At 43.3% G+C, this 22,188-nt stretch overlaps 1 protein-coding gene across 1 annotated transcript in view; it reads left to right on the top strand.

Annotated features, from left to right (window-relative positions):
• Positions 1–22,188, top strand: part of ADGRV1 (adhesion G protein-coupled receptor V1) — a 439,035-nt gene that overhangs the window by 137,127 nt on the left and 279,720 nt on the right. The window contains exons 53-60 of the mRNA XM_054032481.1: positions 426–648; positions 1,884–2,088; positions 9,497–9,643; positions 13,850–14,105; positions 16,535–16,737; positions 17,374–17,550; positions 17,991–18,173; positions 19,691–19,870. Of these exons, the coding sequence (XP_053888456.1) occupies positions 426–648; positions 1,884–2,088; positions 9,497–9,643; positions 13,850–14,105; positions 16,535–16,737; positions 17,374–17,550; positions 17,991–18,173; positions 19,691–19,870 (1,574 nt within the window). The remainder of the gene's footprint in view (positions 1–425; positions 649–1,883; positions 2,089–9,496; positions 9,644–13,849; positions 14,106–16,534; positions 16,738–17,373; positions 17,551–17,990; positions 18,174–19,690; positions 19,871–22,188) is intronic.

The following is a 22,188-nucleotide window of genomic DNA, read 5'->3' as shown; positions in this document are numbered from 1 at the left end:
GGGGCCCGCTGGTGGGCGGGAGGCGCTGAGGGGGAGTGGAGGGTGTTAGAACATCGCGCAACTTTAAATGAGCATGTTCACTAATAGAACAGCGACTTAATAATGAAACTACTTTAACCGGGATGACTTTAAGTGAGGAGTTACTGTATTCTGAATTCCCTTGCTGTCGTTACACTGATGTAAAACTGGTGTAAGTGGATCAACATCAGTTGCTTCCCTGCAGAACTTCATTTAGGACTTGAAATGTAGTTGCTGAAATAAATAAGTGAATAAAAATACTGAACAAATGTTCTTTTGTCTCAGACCTTGAAAGCAAGACTAGTCAGTGAGTTCCTGTGAGCAAGCATCTCTGGGATTGCACTGTTTATTACAATTACATTTGTCTCTGAGCTTTTCCTTTTATTTCCTTCTTTTTTTAAATGCAGTGCATGTGCTGCTAGCTGGTAAGGATCGATCAGCACTGTATTCCTGGAATTCAGAAGTAAACCAGTTCTCTCTAGTGCTGGAAGCACCTCCTGCTAATCATATCACTTCAGTTATTATGAGATCACTTAACTCCAACAAAAGTCTAATTGTTCTGTCTGGGGATTCTTACTCCCAGATTTATGAACTGACCAAAGTCTCCAATGAGTCAGATTTTATACCTAGGTAGGTTTCTCATTTTATACCTCTCATCTTGCAGCTCCTCTTCATTTTTTAAAATGTTTCTTGTGATACTCTCTAAAACAGCAACTAGATATATTAGACTCCAGCCCTGTAAGTACTCTGTGGGTAGAACTCTCATTGATATCCCTAAGAGATTTCAACATAAGGGCTGTTACAAAATCCATTGAAGTCAATGAGTGTCTCTTAGTGGGCTGTTGATCATGCCCACGTAGTGCTTGCAATTATGTTCCTTACTCTTGCATTTATATATAAAAAAAGCATTTATTGTGGTTGAATGAAGATCCCATTCATCATGTATTTTTGGTCTTGTTTAATTAATTTAATTTAATTGATTCATTGAGAAAGACAAGGTGGGTGAGGTAATATGATTAATGGTTATTTCCTTTCTATAAAAAACCCTTTCAAGTAAAATTACCCTTTGATGAATAAAAACATTAATTCAAACTCTTTAAAAAAAAAAAAAAAAAAAAAAAAAACCTTGATGTTTTAAAATCCAAAGCTTTCAAAGGCCAATCTTCCATATTTATTAATTTTGAACCTTAATATTTCTGTTTTCATATGACATTCGTGTTGTACTACTTACTTTTTATAATTTTTAACTCAAATGTTTAAATTTATTAATTTTTACTGTATAACATTTATGGATGTTTTGTGTATTACAAATTTTTGCTGTTTTCTCTATCCCCTGGGTTAGTTTTTCCCTTCATTTTTAAGATCAGGGTTCCAATTTTGGTCTCTTGATTGATGTTTTAATTTATATGCACCCATATCGGTTTATCCATCTCTTTAATTCTCTTTCATACATTATAAATAAAGCTAGATGTTTGTCATGATAGAAAATGTGACAGGTTTTTTTTAATAAAATGTCTTAGTATTTGTTTCCCTGACAAATCTATCCCTCAACTAAGGAAGATTCTTAAATTAATTTTTACAAATTTACTGTATTTACTGTCTAGTGTGATACAGGATGGAATATGATTTTAAACTTTCAAATAATAGATTTTAAGTTATAGCTCATGATTTATTGTAAAAAATAATTAAACGTTACCACAAATATTGTGGGCCATGTCTTTACCTTTTTTTAAACTGAAATTATGACATCTGTATTTCTTTCATGGAAAATCCATGATTATTCCCCATTTTGCCACAACAAACTACTATTATATTTATAATTATTATTAATAATTATAATTATTTTGTGTGTGTTTTTATGCTAGTTCAGGTGAATTGATATTTGAGCCTGGAGACATGGAAGTTGTGCTGGCAGTCAATATCCTTGATGACATAATCCCAGAGGAAGAAGAGTTCTTCACAGTGTGGCTGAAAAATCCCAAAGGAGGTGCAGAGATTGGTGCTAGTGGTTATGTTAACATAATTATTCCATCTAATGACAATGCTCATGGAGTCATTGCATTTGCTCAGGTAACAATACTAAATTAAGTCACGAGAATATAGATATACTTTGTCCAAAACGAAGGACGCTAACATGTAAAAACTGAAAACAGAAAAGGTGATGGGCCTGATTCTCCATTGCCTTTTTTCATTCTAATTTAGTGTTGCTTTATACCCACTCAGCATAGATGTAAGTGGCTAAGCAGGGTGCAAGGTAGTACAAAACAGTCCCAGTATCTGTACCTTGTGTGAGATTTTAATTTCTTAATAAGTGTTGGTCTGAGTAATATAAAATCCATTAACCTTAAAAAAAAAAAATCTGTTCCAGAGTCCAGTGTTCGAATGGCTGGAGAGGTGAGAATTTACAGAAATCTGTCGGACCTTTTACCGCATCACAACAAGCTTGTTAGGCTATATCATGGAGTAAGCTGAGATCATTTCCAGGTTCAATTCTGCTCTCTTCCTGTCTCTTCCGCTATCCATCGATGCGAGGATGATGTCTATCAAAGGGGTTTATTGGTGGATTTTTAGGTGGCTGAGGAGCCCAATTCATGCTCTGCAGATTTTTCCCACAGAAGTGACAGGTGTAATCTTGGAGGAGACACAGTTGTTGTGCCCTTTCTTTCCTCCTTTGTCGCTTTTCTGTCTCATGAGAATGTCTGTTCTCCGCAAAGTGGGCTGTGGCTTGGTGCATAGTGTGGCGCCACTGTGTTCTGTTCTGCGCCAAGTCCTCCCAGTTTTTGGGTTGATGTTTAAGTTTAAGATGTACTTTCAGCATGTCCTTGAAATGCTTCTGCTGCCCTCCACGAGCCCTTCTTCCCTGACTTAACTGAGAGAAGAGTACTTGCTTTGGGAGGTGCGTGTCGGGCCTACGTACACAGTGACCAGCCCAACAGAGTTGATGTTTCATGACTTGTGCTTCTACACTGCTGATATTGGCTGCAGAAAGAAGGCTGATGTTAGTGCATCAGTCTTCTCAGCTGATCCTGAGAATCCTCCTGAGGCAGTGCTGCTGGAACCACTCCAGCCGCTTGAGATGTTGTCTGTAGGTTACCCAGGTCTCACACCCATAGAGAAGGGTGGGGATGAAAACTGCCTTGTAAACCAAGATCTTGATGCCTGTTTGCAGATCCCTATCATTGAAGACTCGTTTGAGTAGTCTTCCAAAGGATGTGCTGGCACAGTGGATCCTGTAATCGATTTCTGTGTCAATGCTGGCTGTTTGGGAGAGGTGGCTGCCAAGGTACGGAAAATGGTCCACATTTTCCAGGGGTTCTCTGCTGATGGTGATTTGTGGAGTACAAAGAGTAGTTTGGCTTCCTGGATGTTGAGAGAGAGAGACTCAGGCTGTGAGAGGCATCTGCAAAAAGTTTTAGGGCACTTTGCAGGTCGGCCTCAATGTGTGCAAGGATGATCCAATCATCTGCATACTGAAGGTCAGTGTTGCAATTAACATGATCTTAGATTTTGTTTATAGACATCAGAGATTGAGAAATTGGACCACTCAATCCTGATTCTGTAAGATATTCCCGTCCTGTCCTGACCAGGAAAACTGAAAAGTGTGCTGCTTGCCAGAAGCTAGGATTCACGATGTGATGGAGAGACTGCCGAGACTCATCAAGCCCTCAGATCGCTACCCCTTCCTGCTTCTCCACGTGGGCACCAATGATACTGCCAAGAATGACCTTGAGTGGATCACTGCAGACTACGTGGCTCTGGAAAGAAGGATAAAGGAGTTTGAGGCGCAAGTGGTATTCTCGTCCATCCTCCCCATGGAAGGAAAAAGTCTGGGTAGAGACTGTTGAATCGTGGAAGTCAACGAATGGCTACACAGGTGGTGTCGGAGAGAAGGCTTTGGATTCTTTGACCATGGGATGGTGTTCCAAGAAGGATTGCTAGGCAGAGATGGGCTCCACGTAACGAAGAGAGGGAAGAGTATCTTCACAAACAGGCTGGCTAACCTAGTGAGGGGGGCTTTAAATTAGATTCACCAGGGGAAGGAGACCGAAGCCCTGAGGTAAGTGGGATACCAGGAGGAAACACGAGCAGGAGAGTGCAAGAGGGGAGGACTCCTGCCTCATACTGAGAGAGCAGGATGATCAGTGAGTTTTCTTAATTGCCTATACACAAATGCAAGAAGCCTGGGAAACAAGCAGGAAGAACTGGAAGTCCTGGTACAGTCAAGGAATTATGATGTGATTGGAATAACAGAGACTTGGTGGGATAACTCACATGACTGGAGTACTGTCATGGATGGATATAAACTGTTCAGGAAGGACAGGCAAGGCGAAAAGGTGGAGGAGTTGCACTGTATGTAAGAGAGCAGTATGACTGCTCAGAGCTCCAGTATGAAACTGCAGAAAAACTTGAGAGTCTCTGGATTAAGTTTAGAAGTGTGAGCAACAAGGATGATGTTATGATGGGAGTCTGCTATAGACCACCAGATCAGAGGGATCGAGGTGGACGAGGCTTTCTTCCGGCAATTAGCAGGAGTTACTAGATCGCAGGCGCTGGTTCTCATGGGGGACTTCAATCACCCCGATATCTGCTGGGAGAGCAATACAGCAGTGCACAGACAATCCAGGAAGTTTTTGGAAAGTGTAGGGGACAATTTCCTGGTGCATGTGCTGGAGGAACCAACTAGGGGCAGAGCTCTTCTTGACCTGCTGCTCACAAACAGGGAAGAATTAGTAGGGGAAGCAAAAGTGGATGGGAACCTGGGAGGCAGTGACCATGAGATGGTCGAGTTCAGGATCCTGACACAAGGAAGAAAGGAGAGCAGCAAAATACGGACCCTGGACTTCAGAAAAGCAGACTTTGACTCCCTCAGGGAACTGATGTTTATTCTCCCCTGGGAGAATAACATGAGGGGGAAAGGAGTCCCGGAGAGCTGGCTGTATTTTAAAGAATCCTTATTGAGATTGCAGGAACAAACCATCCCGATGTGTAGAAAGAATAATAAATATGGCAGGCGACCAGCTTGGCTTAATAGTGAAATGTTTGCTGATCTTAAACACAAAAAAGAAGTTTACAAGAGGTGGAAGATTGGACAAATGACCAGGGAGGAGTATAAAAATATTGCTCAGGCATGCAGGAGTGAAATCAAGAAGGCCAAATCACACTTGGAGTTGTAGCTAGCAAGGGATGTTAAGAGTAACAAGAAAGGTTTATACAGGTATGTTAGCAACAAGAAGAAGGTCAAGGAAAGTGTGGGCCCCTTACTGAATGAGGGAGGCAACCTAGTGACAGAAGATTTGGAAAAAGCTAATGTACTTAATGCTTTTTTTGCCTCTGTCTTCACGAACAAGGTCAACTCCCAGACTACTGCACTGGGCAGCACAGTATGGGGAGGAGGTGACCAGACCTCTTTGGAGTAAGAAGTGGTTTAGGACTACTTAGAAAAGCTGTACGAACACAAGTCCATGGGGCTGGATGCACTATATCCGAGGGTGCTAAAGGAGTTGGCGGATGTGATTGCAGAGCCATTGGCCATTATCTTTGAAAACTCATGGCGATCAGGGGAGGTCCCGGATGACTGGAAAAAGGCTAATGTAATGCCCATCTTTAAAAAAGAGAAGGAGGAGGATCCGGGGAACTACAGGCCAGTCAGCCTCACCTTAGTGCCTGGAAAAATCATGGAGCAGGTCCTCAAGGAATCAATTCTGAAGCACTTAGAGGAGAGGAAAGTGATCAGGAACAGTCACCATGGATTCACCAAGGTCAAGTCATGCCTGACTAACCTAATTGCCTTCTATGATGCGATAACTGGGTCTGTGGATGAGGGGAAAGCAATGAATGTGTTATTTCTTGACTTTAGCAAAGCTTTTGATACGGTCTTCCACAGTATTCTTGCCAGCAAGTTAAAGAAGTATGGGCTGGATGAATGGACTATAAGGTGGATAGAAAGCTGGCTAGACCATTGGGCTAGATGGGTAGTGATCAATGGCTCCGTGTCTAGTTGGCAACCGGTATCAAGCGGAGTACCCCAAGGGTCGGTCCTGGGACTGGTTTTGTTCAATATCTTCATTAATGATCTGGAGGATGTCGTGGATTGCACCCTCAGCAAGTTTGCAGACGACACTAAACTGGGAGGAGTGGTAGATACTCTGGAGGGTAGGGATAGGATACAGAGGGACCTAGACAAATTAGAAAATTGGGCCAAAAGAAATCTGATGAGGTTCAACAAGGACAAGTGCAGAGTCCTGCACTTAGGACGGAAGAATCCCATGCACTGCTACAGACTAGGGACCGAGTGGCTAGGCAGCAGTTCTGCAGAAAAGGACCTAGGGGTTACAGTGGATGAGAAGCTGGATATGAGTCAACAGTGTGCCTTTGTTGCCAAGAAGGCTAATGGCATTTTGGGCTGTATAAGTAGGAGCATTGCCAGCAGATCGAGGGACATGATCATTCCCCTCTATTCAGCATTGGTGAGGCCTCATCTGGAGTTCTTTGTCCAGTTTTGGGCCCCACTCTACAAGAAGGATGTGGAAAAATTGGAAAGAGTCCAGCGGAGGGCAACAAAAATCATTGGGGGGCTGGCGCACATGACTTATGGGGATCTAGACTGTTCTCAGTGGTAACAGATGACAGAGCAGGGAGTAATGGTCTCAAGTTGCAGTGGGGGAGGTTTAGGTTGGATATTAGAAAAAACTTTTTCACTTGGAGGGTGGTGAAGCACTGGAATGGGTTACCTAGGGAGATGGTGGAATCTCCTTTCTTAGAGGTTTTTAAGGTCAGGCTTGACAAAGCCTGGCTGGGATGATTTAGTTGGGGATTGGTCCTGCTTTGAGCAGGGGGTTGGACTAGATGACCTCCTGAGGTCCCTTCCAACCCTGATATTCTATGATTCTAAGGTAGCAGTCCTGGATGAGGATCAGGATCACGGCAAGGTAAATGGAGAAGAGTGTTGGACCAATGACACAACCCTGCTTGACACCAGTAAGAATGATGAATGCTTCAGTCTCTGAGCCGTTGCACAGAAAGGTGGCACTCATCCCATCATAGAGTAGTCTGATGATGAAAATGAATTTCTGTGGACAGCCAAACCTACACAGCACCTTCCATAGGGCACCACGATTGATAGAGTCAGAGGCCTTGGTTAGGCTAATGAATGCCATGAACAATTCGTGGTGTTGCTCTCTGCATTTCTCCTGGATCTGTCGGGCTACAAACATCATGTCAGTTGTGCCTTGGGACGGCCTGAAGCCACAATGTGATTTGGGGAAAAGTTCCTCGGCAAGGGGAAGGAGGTGGTTTAATAGGATCCAGGCAAGGGTCTTCCCTGCGATGGAGAGGAGGGCAATACCTCTATAGTTCCTGCACAGAGATTTGTCCTCTTTCTTGAATATTGTAACAATGTTGGCATTCTTAAAGTCAGGTTGAATTTCTTCGCAGGTCCAGGAGTTAGCAAAGGATTATTCCACCAGCTTTAAAAACCTCAGCAGGGATGCCATCTGGGCCTGGTGCATTGTGATTATTTGTCTCAGTGATGGCATGCTGGACTTCCTCAGAAGATGGGGGGATCAGCAAGGTGTTCCATTGCTGAGTGTTGTGGAATGAGCTCGATGGTGTCTTCAGAGACCGTGGAGTCGCGGTTTAGAAGACTCTTAAAGTGCTTCTTCCAGCGTTGTTTAATGTCTGCATTATCCTTGAGGAGGGTGGAGCCAGCTGGGAGTGTAAGGGGGTTGGGCCTTTGAAGCTTGGCCCATATATATAGCCAGGGCCGGCTTTAGGCCAATTCCACCAATTCCCCCGAATTGGGCCCCACGCCCAGTGGCAGGGCCGCCCAGAGTGGGGGGCAAGTGGCAGAGAATCCCTTCCCTGGCTAGAGGCGCCTTTTCAATTTTTACTCACCTGGCGGTGCTCCGGGTCTTTGGCAGTGGGTCCTTCACTCGCTCTGGGTCTTTGGCAGCACTTTGGGAGCGGGTCCTTCAGTGCTGCCGAAGACCCAGAGTGAGTGAAGGACCCACTGCCAAAGACTAGGAGCGTGGCCTGGTGAGTACAAGTCCCGTGTGTTTTTTTTTACGTGTTTTTTTTTTTTTAGTCATCCTTGTCGGGGCCCCGTTGAACCTGTTTGAATCGGGCCCTGCACTTCCTAAAGCCGGCCCTGTATATAGCTTTTGTTGCTTGAAAGAAGCTTCTCAAGTCATCCTGTTCTACCAAACCCTGGATTTCAGAGGCCTTCCCTTGCCACCACTTGTTTTTGATGTCACGTAGCCTCCTTTGGACTTCAGCTTTGAGCAGGTGATAGGCCTCATGTTTTTGTTGGTTAGAGGAATCATTTTGCCACTTACAGAATGCTCCTGTCTACCACCGAGAACAAAGATATTCAGGAGGGTGGCAGTTCTCTGATAGCATGGAAACTGTAGAACTAGGACAAAGCATTCTGGGAAAGCATACTAGAAGTGTTTTTCTAAAAAATATACTTTAGTTCAAACAGAAATTGTGGACTTGGAATTAGTGGGTGAAATTCAATGGGCTGTGTTATGCGGTAGCTCGTGCTAGATTATCATAATGGTCCCTCCTTTAAAATCTATAAATCTATGAAAGAGGGCAGAGATATAAGCAACCTACTTTTCATCAGTGTGAAAGAGACTGAAGGGAGCAGGACCAGCAATGGAAAGGACTGGGGAATAAGCAGAGCAGCAGATGGAAAAGGAGCACCTATGGCAGTTAATGGGCACTTCGTGGGATAGACCTGGGAATGCTAATAGAGCCCACATCAAATTCATATTCCTTAGAATGACCACCCCCGTAATGCTTCTGTTCTGGGTAGAAATCACGATCAAGGGAGACCTGAACTAAGAACCCATCTTAAAGGGACAGGTTGACCTAAGACAGGCATGTACAAAGCTGTGCAAAGTTATCATGCAAAGGGAAATAGGAGCCATGGGAAATCTGGTGAGAGTGCTGTGGTGCAGATATACGCAGAATGCACCCTCAGGTACCACAGAATCAACTGGCAAGAACACAGTAAGCCCTGGCTGGAAAGTTGTATAAATACAAAGTCCTCGCTAAATCAAATGCTGCAATTTGAAAAAAAAATTCTAACGTAAATTGAATCTGCCCTGGAAGTTCCCCATGTTTCTCATCCATTTTAAAACTACTCCGGGGATGAAATCATGTAGCAAAACAATTCAAACTTGGGTACCTAGCATGAGGCTTAAATACATATTTAGGCACCCCAGAAAAACCTGTCTAGTTTGTTTGTTTGTTTATTTATTTAAATATGTCCATGGGAGCTTTACGGGCTTTCCACCTCTGAAAATTAGGTCACTTCCACAGAAGTGTGCAAATATGCATTGGTGATACAAGTTTTAAAATTTTGTTCCTAATGCCTCAAGATCATTTTGAGTATTTTGTATAGGATCTCTTCATGTGTTTTCTAGCCATTCAAATAATTAATTTGTATTGTTGTACTATATCTTTACCTTTCCAGAATTCTTTATCTAAGCAAGTTGAAGAAATGGAACAAGACAACTTAATCACCTTGAATATTGAACGTTTAATAGGAACGTATGGCCGAGTTACAGTACAGTGGATAGTCAATGGGAGCATTAATGATATATTTCCAGCATCAGGAATGGTATGTAAAAATTTTGCTGAAATTAGTGAAGCATTGATTTAAAAATACTTTATAAAATATACCAAGTCTTAACTGTTGTCCCTTCTTGGAGTGCCCAAGTATAGTAGAATCCTTATTTCTTCTTCGAGTGATTGCTCATATCAATTCCAGTTAAGTGTGTGCGCTGCGCGTGCACGGATGTCGGAAACTTTTACCCTGGCAGCTACCAGTCGGGCCGGCTGGGGAGCCCCCTGGAGTGGTGCCGAAATGGCGATCTATATAAGCCCCTGCTGGCCCGACTCCCCTTCAGTTCCTTCTTAACGCCTGTGAAGGTTGTTGGAACAGTGGTCTCTTGTCTTTTCAAGTGTTCCACTTATCCCTAGCGTTCTAGCAAATCTTTTCTAATCAACTAAAGCCGCTTAAGCCCCAGACCACTCAGCAGTGCTCCTTCCTGCCTAGACCGAGACAGGATTTTTCTCATCAGAGAAACAGATACTCCCGACGTAGGCCGTCTTGTCTTCCCTCTGGACAAGGCCAAGGACAGTCTAAGCCACCACAGCCATGTTCTACCTGAACAAGCAAGGCAGAGCCTGGTCATCGCCACTCTGCCAAGAAGCCCTCGCTCTGTGGGACTTCTGCTTAGTCCACTCCATCAACCTTCAGGCCTCGTACCTGCCGGGTGTCCAGAAGGTCCTGGCGGATACTTTGAGCAGGCATTTTCTGACTCACGAATGGTCCATACGCCCGGATATCATTCATTCTGTTTTCCGCACGTAGGGGTTTCCCCGAATCGACTTGTTCACTTCATGGACCAACAGAAAGTGCCCAGCCTTCTGCTCCTTCTGGAATCACAGCCCGGGCTCGTTAGCGGATGCCTTTCAGATCACATGGTCAGGCCAGTTGCTGTATGCCTTCCCACCGTTCCCGCTGGTCACAAGGTGCTCCTCAAGATCCATCAGGACAAGGCAGATGTAATACTGATATACCCTGCCTGGCCACATCAGTGTTGGTACCCGACTCTCCTCGACCTGTCAATTCAGGCTCCCTTATGTCTTCCTCTCGACCCCGACTTCATATCCCAGAACCACGGTCGTCTCCTTCACCCGGACCTCCAGTTGCTCCATCTCATGGCCTGGAGGAGCCGTGGTTGAACCAGGCTGAACGCGCCTGTTCGGACTCGGTAAGGCGGGTCCTTTTGGAAAGTCACAAGCCATCAACTAGACTTACCTACGAGGCGAAGTGGAAGAGATTTTCCAGCTGGTGCGCTTAGCGGCAGGTACGCCCACCCCAGGCTTCCATTTCATACGTTTTGGACTATCTGATGTCCCTAAAGAACCAGCACCTAGTCTTTGTATCCCTGAAGGTCCACCTTGCGGCCATTTCTGCTTTCCACTCAGGCGCAACGGGGCATTCTGTGTTTGTACATCTGGTCATGCAGCGTTTTCTCAAAGGCTTGGAGAAAATCCATCCTCCAACGAAGCCACCCGTGCCTGCATGGGACCTCAACCTGGTCCTCTCCTGCCTTATGGGTCCTCCTTTTGAGCCGCTGGCCACCTGTTCTCTTCTCTATCTCTCCTGGAAGGTCACCTTCCTAGTGGCCATCACTTCCGCACGATGCGTCTTCGAATTACGCGCTCTCACCTGTGAGCCACCCTACACCATCTTTCCTAAAGATAAAGTGCACCTAAGACCTCACCCGGCCTTTCTACCAAAGGTGGTATCCCGCTTCCACATGAGTCAGGATATCTTCTTACCGGTTTTCTACCCAAAACCACATACTGACCTACGTGAACAACGCATCCATTCTCTCGACGTTAGAAGGGCACTCACCTTCTATATAGACTGGACAAAGCCCTTTCGTAAAACAACCTAGTTGTTTGTCGCCATTGCGGAGCGGATGAAAGGCGCCCCGGTTTCCTCTCAACGAATATCTTCATGGATCAGTGGGTGCATTCGTGCTTGCTATAACCTGGCAAATGTCCCTCCACCTGCTGTTACAGCTCACTCCACAAGAGCTCAAGTGTCATCAGCTGCCTTTCTGGCACACATTCCTCTCCAGGAAATCTGCAGGACTGCCACGTGGGCCTTGGTTCATACCTTCACGTCCCACTATGCCATTGTCCAGCACTCATGGGATGATGCAGTCTTTGGCAGAGTGATCCTTCAATCTGCGGTTCCTTGACTCCGACCCCACCTCCGAGGTAAGGCTTGGGAGTCACCTAACTGGAATTGAGCAATCACTCGAAGAAGAAAAAACGGTTACTTGCCTTTCTGTAACTGTTGTTCTTCGAGATGTGTTGCTCATATTTATTCCATTCCTCCCCACCTTCCCCTCTGTCGGAGTAGCCAGCAAGAAGGAACTGAAGGGGGGTCGGGCCGGCAGAGGTTTATATAGATCACCATTTCGGTGCCACTCCAGGGGGCTCCCCAGACGGTCCAATGGGTAGCTGCTAGGGTAAAAGTTTCTGACATCCGTGCACGCGGCGCACGCACACACCTAACTGGAATAGCTATGAGCAACACATCTCAAAGAACAACAGTTACAGAAAGGCAAGTAACCGTTTTTTCTCTCTCCTCAGTACATAGTGACCCACCTTAAGACCAATGGGACCTGGGGTCCCTGGGTTCCTTGGGCCCAACTCCACCTAGTGCTTGGTTGCATAAACTAACAGATAAATCCTGTGATGTCTAGGACATTACAAATTACAGATACAAGGAATCAAGGGCCAACAGATTATGAAGATATACGACAATTATTCCTGGAAAGAAATAAAGTCAGAGAAAAAAAATGGGAATTGGGTCAAAGGGGGCAGGCAGAGAGTCAAGTACCAGTATATCAAATAAATGAGTGACAACCACTCTGCCAAAATAAACACTTCCTCCCTCAAAAGCCCACAACAAAGTGAAAGTAAAGAGAATGCTCCCTGAGGTCTCCCCGCAGGCTTTAGCTAGCTGGTGGAGCTGGACCTTGAAAAAGAGTGTGGTGTCCTTCACTGAGAAGCCCTGGCCATTCTCTGGCTCTAGTGCTGGGGAGGTCTACTGAGTGCAGCTGCCAGTCAGTGCTTTCTTGCAAGGTGGAGTCTTGGAGCTCAGCCTCTCTTGGGGAGTGGAGTGCTCCTGGTCACTCAAGTCCTGTCCCTTGGATCCCAATGCAGGGGGAAGCCTACAGGTCTCAGCAGGCAGGCTGCCCTTTCAGGTCAAGACAGATTCTGGTTCTCTGCTGCACAGAGCAGTTCAGAAACTTCATCATCTCCTGCTACTGGAACCTGACTCCCTGCATCAGCTCTGTCTCCGAGTCCTTAATGACTTTCACCACCCAGGCTCAGCTCAATCTCCTAGCAGTCCCAGTCATGTGCAAGCTCTCTGGGGTCTGCAGTTGGTCACCTGGGTGGGCCCATCAGGCTCTGGCCCAACCCCCTTTGTCTGTTTTTGTGTCTTGAGCACAGTGATGCAGACAGTCTCTGTTTCAGTTCCCTCAGTCTCTATGCTGCTGTTTGTGGAAGCTGTTTTTTCTGAAGTCTCCCAGAATGTTAAGGAAGCCTAAATTAACATGGTTATTTTAAATGTGATCAATGCATTTATTTATACATATATTTAAAAATATTATAGTGACAACTTAAAACAATAATATAATTGTCAAAATGGATTATAGATGGGTGAATAATAAATATCATGTTTAGCAAATAGTTTATTTGAAAAAATCATGACAGTCAACTAAGTTGTCAATTAAATATTATTCAGCCAGCACTAGTATTGATACTGTGCCCCTAGGTCCAGATTTTTAAAATGGGTGTTTTAGACACTTAAATCTGTTTTTAAGAGATCCAAATAAAAATGGCTTGATTTTCAGATGTGCTGTAGTCATTGAGAGTTGTGGGTACTCAGCATCGCCAAAACTCAGGCCAGTGTTAGTTAAGAATTATTCCTCCCTCCCTGTGTTTCTGATTGTTTTCCCCAACTAAACAGCTTGCATTTTTCCAAAGTGACTCTCTTTTTGCTGTTTGCTGTCAGTGTTGCTAACTTCTCTGGATCTCTTTCAATTATTTTTCTGTCTTCAATGGTGTCACATCACCTCTCAGTTCAGTATCATTTGCATATTTTGTTAATGCTCTGTTCACACTTTTTTCGCTGATAGATTTTTACAAAAGCAAATCTTGGTGAAGGCGCTTACAATAATAGTATGGCAAAATGTTTGACCAATTTTTTTTTTTTTTTTTTACTGTTTAGATAACATTTTCAGAAGGTCAGGCCCTGTCCACAATCAGCCTGACAGTTCTTGCAGACAACATTGCAGAGCTTTCTGAAACTGTTGCTATCACACTCACTCATGTCACTACTGTGGGCATTAAGGATCCCATGAGAGGAGCCATCATAGACCCTAAGAGAGCACGAGCTGTGCTTACCATTTTGCCTAATGATTCTCCCTATGGTGTAGTTGGCTGGCATACGGAGTCTCTCTTCGCTAAAGTAGCGGAGCCTGAAGGTAAGTCAGTCTTAAGTTCCTGCTAAGGAGCGAATATAATGGCATACAAAAGTTGTCATCTTTAGAAGTTCTGATATCAATGATGCCTTCACTGGTTACACATTTCCTCTTTCTGCTCTGCAATGTCATCATCACCTTTCAATATTATGAACTGTATGCCGCAAATTTGTTAACTATAAAGTATTAACTAATTAAAGGCAAATGGCCTGATCCTGCTGGCACCCACTGCTATGCCAGTAGCTGCCAGACATCAGAAAATCTTTGGAGGGGAGATGGCATAGAAGGCTGCTGCTGCTCCCAAGCAGTGAATTTAACTGTCCATTCACATTCTTTGTGACTTGCGGTGGGGACAAACAGGATGTAGGTAGGAGGTAAAGGAGTGAAACCTCTGCTGTGATGTTGGTGCAGTCATACTAGATACTGGAACTTTGCTGGACTTATAGGGCTGTCTGGACTGCATGCAGAGCCACAGTGGTCTTTACTTGAAGACTTTTCCCTACTCCAGATTGTCCATCAGCAGTTATTGTTCCTGTAGAGCTCACATCCTTTCCACCAACAGCTTAGCTCCACCACTAGTTTACCCCTCTCCTTTCCATGCCATCAGGCTCCCAATCTATCCTTCTCCTGCCTCAGACTTTTCTCCTTCCACCTGCTTCTTTGACATTGGCATCCCATCACCCCTCATCTCCTACGGTTTCAGAAACCCTTTGCCCAGCCTCCCAATCTTCCTTCTATGCACTAGCAGCTGCAGCTGGTCTGAAAAATTCTGGCAAAATATTATTTCATTGGAACTTGCTGATATGTTGAAATTGAAATGAAGCTCTGGCAGAATCCAGACCCCAGTTTGCCCACCTTGCTTCTTGGTAGCCAATTGAGAGTTGGGCTGACCCAGGGGTCAGGTAGCCCTGGGAGTCCCAGGGTCCCATCTCCTCAGTTGGCTGGGGCTCCCAGGGCTCCCAGGCTTCTGGCTCCCCATCTGTCCTCGAGGTGGAATTTTGTTTAGAAAACATCAAGACTAAACATTTTGATTTTTCAAAATGACTTTTTCCAGATTTAAATTTTTGTGGAGGATTTCAAGATTTCTAAAGTTGTTTTTGTTCCAAATTGAAACAAAAATACATTTGAAATTCTCCATAAAATAGAAATCTGAAGAAAAAATTCATTTTGAAAAAAACCCCACCCAGTTCTCCACCCAGCTCTAATAACAGCCACCCACCTGCAGTCTTTTCCTCTAGAAGGAGAGTTCCACCTGCTTCCATCTCCCCATAAGACATGTTTTTTTCCCCCGACTCCTGTCTCTACCAGCAGGGCTAGCAGGATTCACCCACAACGTCCATCCTGGAAGTTCTACAAAGGCAGAAGAAAATAGTCTGTTGTGTGCTCTTTCTGTGCATGAAATATGCTTTTAGGACCCTGGCCTGTCCTCCTTCCCTGCCACAGGTTCTCAGTCAAAGGAGTAGCGTGCCCAGCAGATGTAATCAAGTTGAATTTTGTAGTAACTTATGTGTTCTATACATATGTATAAAACATATTCCCCATGCTACTGCATTGCAATGATTTTTGTTTGGCAGCTGATAATTTATTGGAGTTTAATCTGTAAATTTTTTTTTTTTTTAGTATTTCAGAGCATGTCGCATGTAGGGCTTTTCCAGATGAAAAGTAATGGAAATGGACACTGCATTGTAGTTCAACATTTACAAGCAAAAACATACACTAGTTGCCTTTTCCCCTCCTTTTGTCTTACCCTTAGCCTTCCTGGTTTGTTACTTTTACCCACCCCTCCTGCCCTAGATACAGGACTTGAAGCCACATGATAGGTGTTCTGCAATTTCTTGGACTCTGGGAAAAATCTAGTTTCCCAAAGGGGATCTGAGTCATCACTGGTATGAGTGCATTTCCTTTTCTGGGGAATTTGAGATATAGACACGTACGAATGAAGGGCAATCTGACTCTTGCCACCAGAGTCACTGCCACAGAGGTCGTTTCCTATATCAATATCAATAGTGACTTCAGAATGATTTAAAAGGCATGAAGGGCACTCGAAACAGGGGGATGGAGGGAGGGGGGAACTGAATGAAAATGTATATTAAAGTAAAGGTTTTGTATAACAAAATTCAATTCTTACGTTTCTCAAAAATTTTTCCTCTCAAATTGCTACCCGCCCCTGCATTCTGTGCAGAGATTCAAATGTCCCTCATGCGCTTTCAAGCAGCTTAAGTTACTAAATTTTTAGGTATAGAGTGCACTGGTTATGATGTTGAAGATGAATTCATGCTCTAACATTCCATTGATTTCAGTGAGTGATTAATCAGATAATTCTAGCACAGTGAGATGAAATGGAAAACAAGCAGAGAAAGGGTTAGAGCAATCATATGTTGATGGGTTTTTACCAGAGCTAATATAGATTTCTTTCCCAATTCATCTTACAGAGAATCCTACTATTGTTACTTTACAAATTCTTCGAGAACAAGGATTTGTTGGAGATATTGCAGTACAGTTGAGCACCAAACCTAATTTTGCCCTTCAGCCCTTCAACCAAGCCACAGAGAATCAGGATTATGTGATAGAAAAAGAAACAATAATTATGGCAGAGAACACAATCACGACTTACGTTATAGTCACCATTTTGCCTGTAAGTAATTGAAAAGAAGAGACATTTTTGTTATATTTTAAGAAAGATTATTATACTGTAGGTTCTGTCCGGGGCAAAAGGAAAAGTGTAACATTCTATAAGTGTTGTAGGAGGAAAGTTAGCTCATTAAATCTGTTTCAGTAGAATCTGGACACTGGTAACTAGTTTGTGAGCAATCCAAATTGCTTTGTTTACTGTGAAATAAGTAATTTAGTTTTATGGAAACTTGTTTTTGAATTTTAAACCCTCCCGGGAACATGTTGGGTTGTAAATTTGGCACAACTTCAAACTGTAAAATAATTTATTTCACTTTACATGCCTTTAACAGATTTATTGTTCAGATTCAAGAAACACCAACTTATTGGGGCCACTAGACTTTATCATGACCAAAAAAAATGTGTTTTTATAGGATGTTCAAAGTCCTTCAGGTCCTCCTAGTCAGCAGTGTTTTCAGAAATCCTTTCCCCCCTTTTCATAGGTGATGTGACATGAGGCAGGGAATTAGTTATTTAATCTTAACTGCCATGGTTTTACCTGATTCTGCTCAGTCAGCAGCCAGTCAGTTTCCTCCTTTCGTAATATCCATCTTATAACATGAACTTACAATGGGGTGACATTTTAAAAACATTTTCACAGGATAACGTTCCAGAATTACAGGAAGGATTTGTAATCAATATTACTGATGTGCATCTGTTGGATTCCTCTCTTGCTGGAGGGCAGCCAAGTGTGAAGAGACTTGGGTTAGAAATAGCTGAGGTAATAATTGAAGAGAATGATGACCCCAGAGGAATATTTAGTTTCAATGTTACAAAGGTAAGACTGAATTTTAAACATTTACTATTGTATTCTAGCAGTAGGTTCTATATTTTTAGGCTGCATTTAAAAATGATCTTAAAAAGATTTCTAGCACTAAACATCAGTTACACTGATCATATACTGGACAAGCAATTTCTATACAAAAGTTTTCTTGCTGCTAATGATACTTAGTTCATGAGAGCATTGGAATTGTTAAAACACTAGTGGGTTATTTTTACCCTAACTACGTCAGATTAACCATTTGATCTTTCTTTAATAGTAATAATAATTAATAATTATTGTTTTATAGATTTATATATAAAGGGACTAACTCATTACTTTAATGCATAGCCACTTACCTTTGGCTACTTTTGAACATTTTGGTATCAGCCTTTTTGCACGGAATGAGAGGAGAAATACATTTGCCTTGGCACTCAACATGTTTTCTGAATTTTCAGGATTTTAGTGGAGCAGTTGCTGGTTATGAGGTGCCTCCACCACAGAATATACTGAAGCTGCCAGTTGTTCGAAAGGCTGGGAGGTTTGGGTCAGTAAAACTATACTGGGAAGCTATGCCTGCCAGTGCTAGCATGGAAGACTTTACGCCATCATTTGGAAACCTTACATTTGCAGATGGACAAGTATGCTGTTGCTGAAAATATAAACATGTCTGAGTTAAGAAGTCTCAGGTCTTTTGCATTTGTTTTCTTTAAAGGATATGAGTATAAAGTCTCAGAGGACATTTATGTTTACTATTTATGGTCCAAATCCTGTGAACATGTACACAGGTACTTAACTTGAAGCACATGCATAGTCAGTTCCATTGACTTTAACGGCACTACTCAAGTACTTAAAGGGAAACATGTTCATAAGTGTTTGCCACATTGGGGCCTATATCTTTACACCTCCACCAGTAAAAAAAACAACAACCAAAAAACCCACCCGTATTTTTGCCTGATAAATGGGAAACTTTTAATTAGCCCATGTTTTGTGTGGACTTACACAATGAATGTGTATGTTTCTTAAGCTGCATTGTTAGATTTCACATCACACTTGGAGACACAAAGTGTGCACTTTTAGGGGCAGCTGATTTCATGTGTTGGAAAATGGACCTTGGCAAACAAAGGTATTCTTTGTGAACAAAATCATGTTTAGAGCCAAATATAATACATTCTGTGTATTACTACATACTAAAGAAGCGTACGGCAGAAGAGGTAAGCAGGAGCCATTCAATCCGAACACATTTTCTGAAAATACCTTTTCATATTTGCAGCATGAGGGCCAAGGATAACAAATTAGAGAAGGAGTTGGCAATGTACACCATTGTGGTTTTTTTGTATTAATGTGAAAGTCTGTGAAAAAGGGTCCGTCAAATTAAATTGTTTACATAATTTAGTAATTTCAAAAATCAGTTTTCTGATCATCCTTGGAATAGTTAAAAGAATCCATCCAAATTTTCATAATTGTTTTTTCTGCTTCCTTCCTGTTGTTGAAAAGTGCCCCTTGGATGGGTCCAAGAACTGCAATAATTCCACACATGTTTAGTCTTACCCCTTCCTCTCTCTGCTGTGAAAATGCTTCCCTGCCACCTTCTCAGTTTCACTTTCAGCTCTGCTGCTGCTGCTGTTAATAGTCAACACTCTCTTGCAGGGCCTAGGAAAGTGTGTGCACCTGAGTTTCCTCAAGAGCAGTATATGAGGCAGAAAGTGTGAATGACCATCAACAAAACAGTGCTGTCAAATATACAATGTGAAGAAACGGAAAAAGTGTTTATTTTCTTTGTCTAATGACTTTCAGTAATAGTGATCTTTACTTGTAATAATAGTAAGCCCAAAATTTCCATATGGAAATGTGATTATTTAATTCGCAGTATATTGGGATTTCAGTAGGTTAAATTCCTCACAATTTTAATAGGAATCCAGAAAGTTTGCATAAATGAGTTTTAAAAATATTTCCAACATTCTGGTATGGTTTTGTTTTAAAAAGCCAAATATATAAATAAGTAAGCAAGTTTGGGAGCCAAACTAAAACAATTTAGCAATCTTTTGCAACTTACAAAATCTAAGACTTAAATTTTCTGAGTTTCATTCATAAAATACAATAGACTGAATTCACTGTTGTGTCCTGTAATGTTTTATTGGTTCTTGTTTTTTTGCAGGCTGCAGGGGTGATAGAGATCACAATCATAGATGATACTGCAGTAGAATTTTTAGAGCTGTTCAACATCACTTTAATCAGGGTGACAGGTGGTGCCAGACTTGGGGATGACACTATGTTGACTGTCACTATTCCACCAAATGATTCTCCTGTTGGAGTATTTGGGTTTGAAGAAAAGAACGTAAGTGTGAGCAACATGGTGCAGTTTTAAGTATAAACAGGAAGAACGTTATGTATCATCAACCACATAGTCACTTAGAGTCAACTATCAATGTGCAGATTTTCCTGAACGTAGCTTTGTACAAAATGTCATTTCTGCAGCCCAGCATCTCCCACTATTCTTGCCACCGGGGCTGCTCTGCTCACCCTTGCAGCTCACAGAGGTGAATCAGTGTTTTGGTGCCACTGCTCTATTCATGTCCCCTCTGCTTGTGCTTGTGGTCAGATTCTCTGCCTCCACAGCAGCATGCAGATGTTAGTTTCAGTGCTCCTTTCTTTCATCTGCCTAAAAGGGTATTTTTTGACTAATTCTGGGGCAGATTTGAGTAGTGTTCTCCCTCCCTTACTCCTCCCCCTGGGCCAGTTTTTAGTCAGCTGTTGGAATCCAGGTGAAGTCTCCTCTGCAGTGTCTCCCTGCTGGCTCCTCCACATCTTTTTTGTATAGGAGAGCTGTCTAGAAAGCAGTGAAAGAAATCCAAATGGAGCTCCATCTGTGAAACTGCCTTCCCGAGCTCAGCAGATGGTGAGTTGTGCCAAGCCTACACTCAGTCTTCCATTCCTAACTCTATTAGGTCTTGGGGCTATGAGTTGGACTGGCATGTGGGGTCTCCTACCCACCAGAGCAGCCGCAACTCCAAAATGGAAGATACTGACCTGGAATCTCTGTGAGGAACTGGGAGAGGCTCCAAGGATGAGGAGGACACGGTCAGCTGATTCAGGGGTAAGTCCTAAGAGGCCCTTGGAGAACAGAGAGGGGAGACTTGTAGAGGTCACAAGTCTTAAAATAGGTCTCAAGTGTCCTGGAGAAAGAACCAGGGGACAGCCCCACCCCCTTCCCAATTTGGCCAGAGAGCTGTGGAAATGTTTCCCTTCCCCTCTTCGTGCAGGAATGGGCCTCAGTAGGTGAGGACTCAGAAAGAGATCTCAGAAGAGGTCTCCAGGCCTATAGGAAAGCTAGCTGCAAAAGGCCTTACCAAAGCCACACTGGATCTCATATGGTTTCTAAGTGAGCAAAAAAGTGAAAAAAACAAAAAAGGGGAAGAAAAAGCCTAAAGGATGTAGGAGGTATGAATCCTGTGATGACTCCTCCACCGAGGATGGTGAATTGTCAGGCTCTGACTCCGATCAGGACTGGGGAAAGACTTAGCAAAGCCACATCATGCCTCTAAGACAGAATTCAGACTGGCCTTCAGACAAAGGCACTCCTTTCAGCCTTCATCCTCACAGAAATACCAGCAAAGGGACAGCAAGCTCTCCAAAACAAAGCTCTGGAATCTTGGCTCCAGCGGGAACCCTGTTAGCCTGTTTATGACACAGACCACATAAGTCTCTGCCTCTGCCCTGAGCTGAAATTAGGGGGAAGGATTTCCTAATCCCTAGAGGAATGGGTTGCATTGACCATGGACCAGTGGTCAGTGAGATAGTCAGCACAGGATACTCCTTCAAGTTATGGGCTCCACCTCATCTGTTCTTCATCCAATCCCGCATATTGAATGACTCCAATAAGCATGGCCTAATCCAGAACAAGATATCTCCTCTCCTGGATACTGAAGTAATATCAAATGTCCCTTCAGAAAAAAGTTTCTCGGGGTTCTACTGCATCTTCATTGTTCAGAAGCATGCAGGGGGAACCTGTGCTATTCAACATCTCAAAAGGCCCAACAAGTGGATGAACAAAATGAAGTTCCAGATTGAGACCTTAACCTCTATGGCGTCATCCCTGTCCCGGGGGATTTTCTGACATCACTGTATTTGGTGGATGCATACCTCCACATCCCGATCAGACTGTGCATCAGTAGATACCTAAGGTTTGCTTATGGCAGGAAGCGTTATCAGTACTGGGCACTCCCATTCCGCTTGTCCTTGGCTCCGTGGGGCTTTACAAAGATAATGGTGGTAATCAGAGTCAGACTCAGATAACAGGTTATCCACCTGTATCTCTTCCTAGTCGATGTCTCAATCAGAGCGCTATCCCCAGCAACAGCACACAGAGCTACATCCCTGACATTGAATCTCCTGCAGGCACATGGCTTTATTATCAACATTTAGAAAAGGTCCTTGATTCCATCCACCAAAATAACTCATTTGGGAATGGACATAGACACTTTGATAGTGAGGCTATAGCCTTCTCTAGAAAGGTTCCATGGCACTATGGCACTAAGCCTTGAACTGCTAGGCCTCCCAGTATCATGCATAGAGATAGCTCCATGGGCACAACGATACATGAAGCACCTTCAAGGCGTTATCTTAAAGGTATGGGACCACTCCCTGGAACACATG

This window comes from Malaclemys terrapin, chromosome 6, assembly GCF_027887155.1.
Source record: "Malaclemys terrapin pileata isolate rMalTer1 chromosome 6, rMalTer1.hap1, whole genome shotgun sequence".
NCBI lineage: Eukaryota > Metazoa > Chordata > Testudines > Emydidae > Malaclemys > Malaclemys terrapin.
Note: the sequence above shows the minus strand (reverse complement) of the source record. Positions and strands in the feature narration are given on the sequence as shown.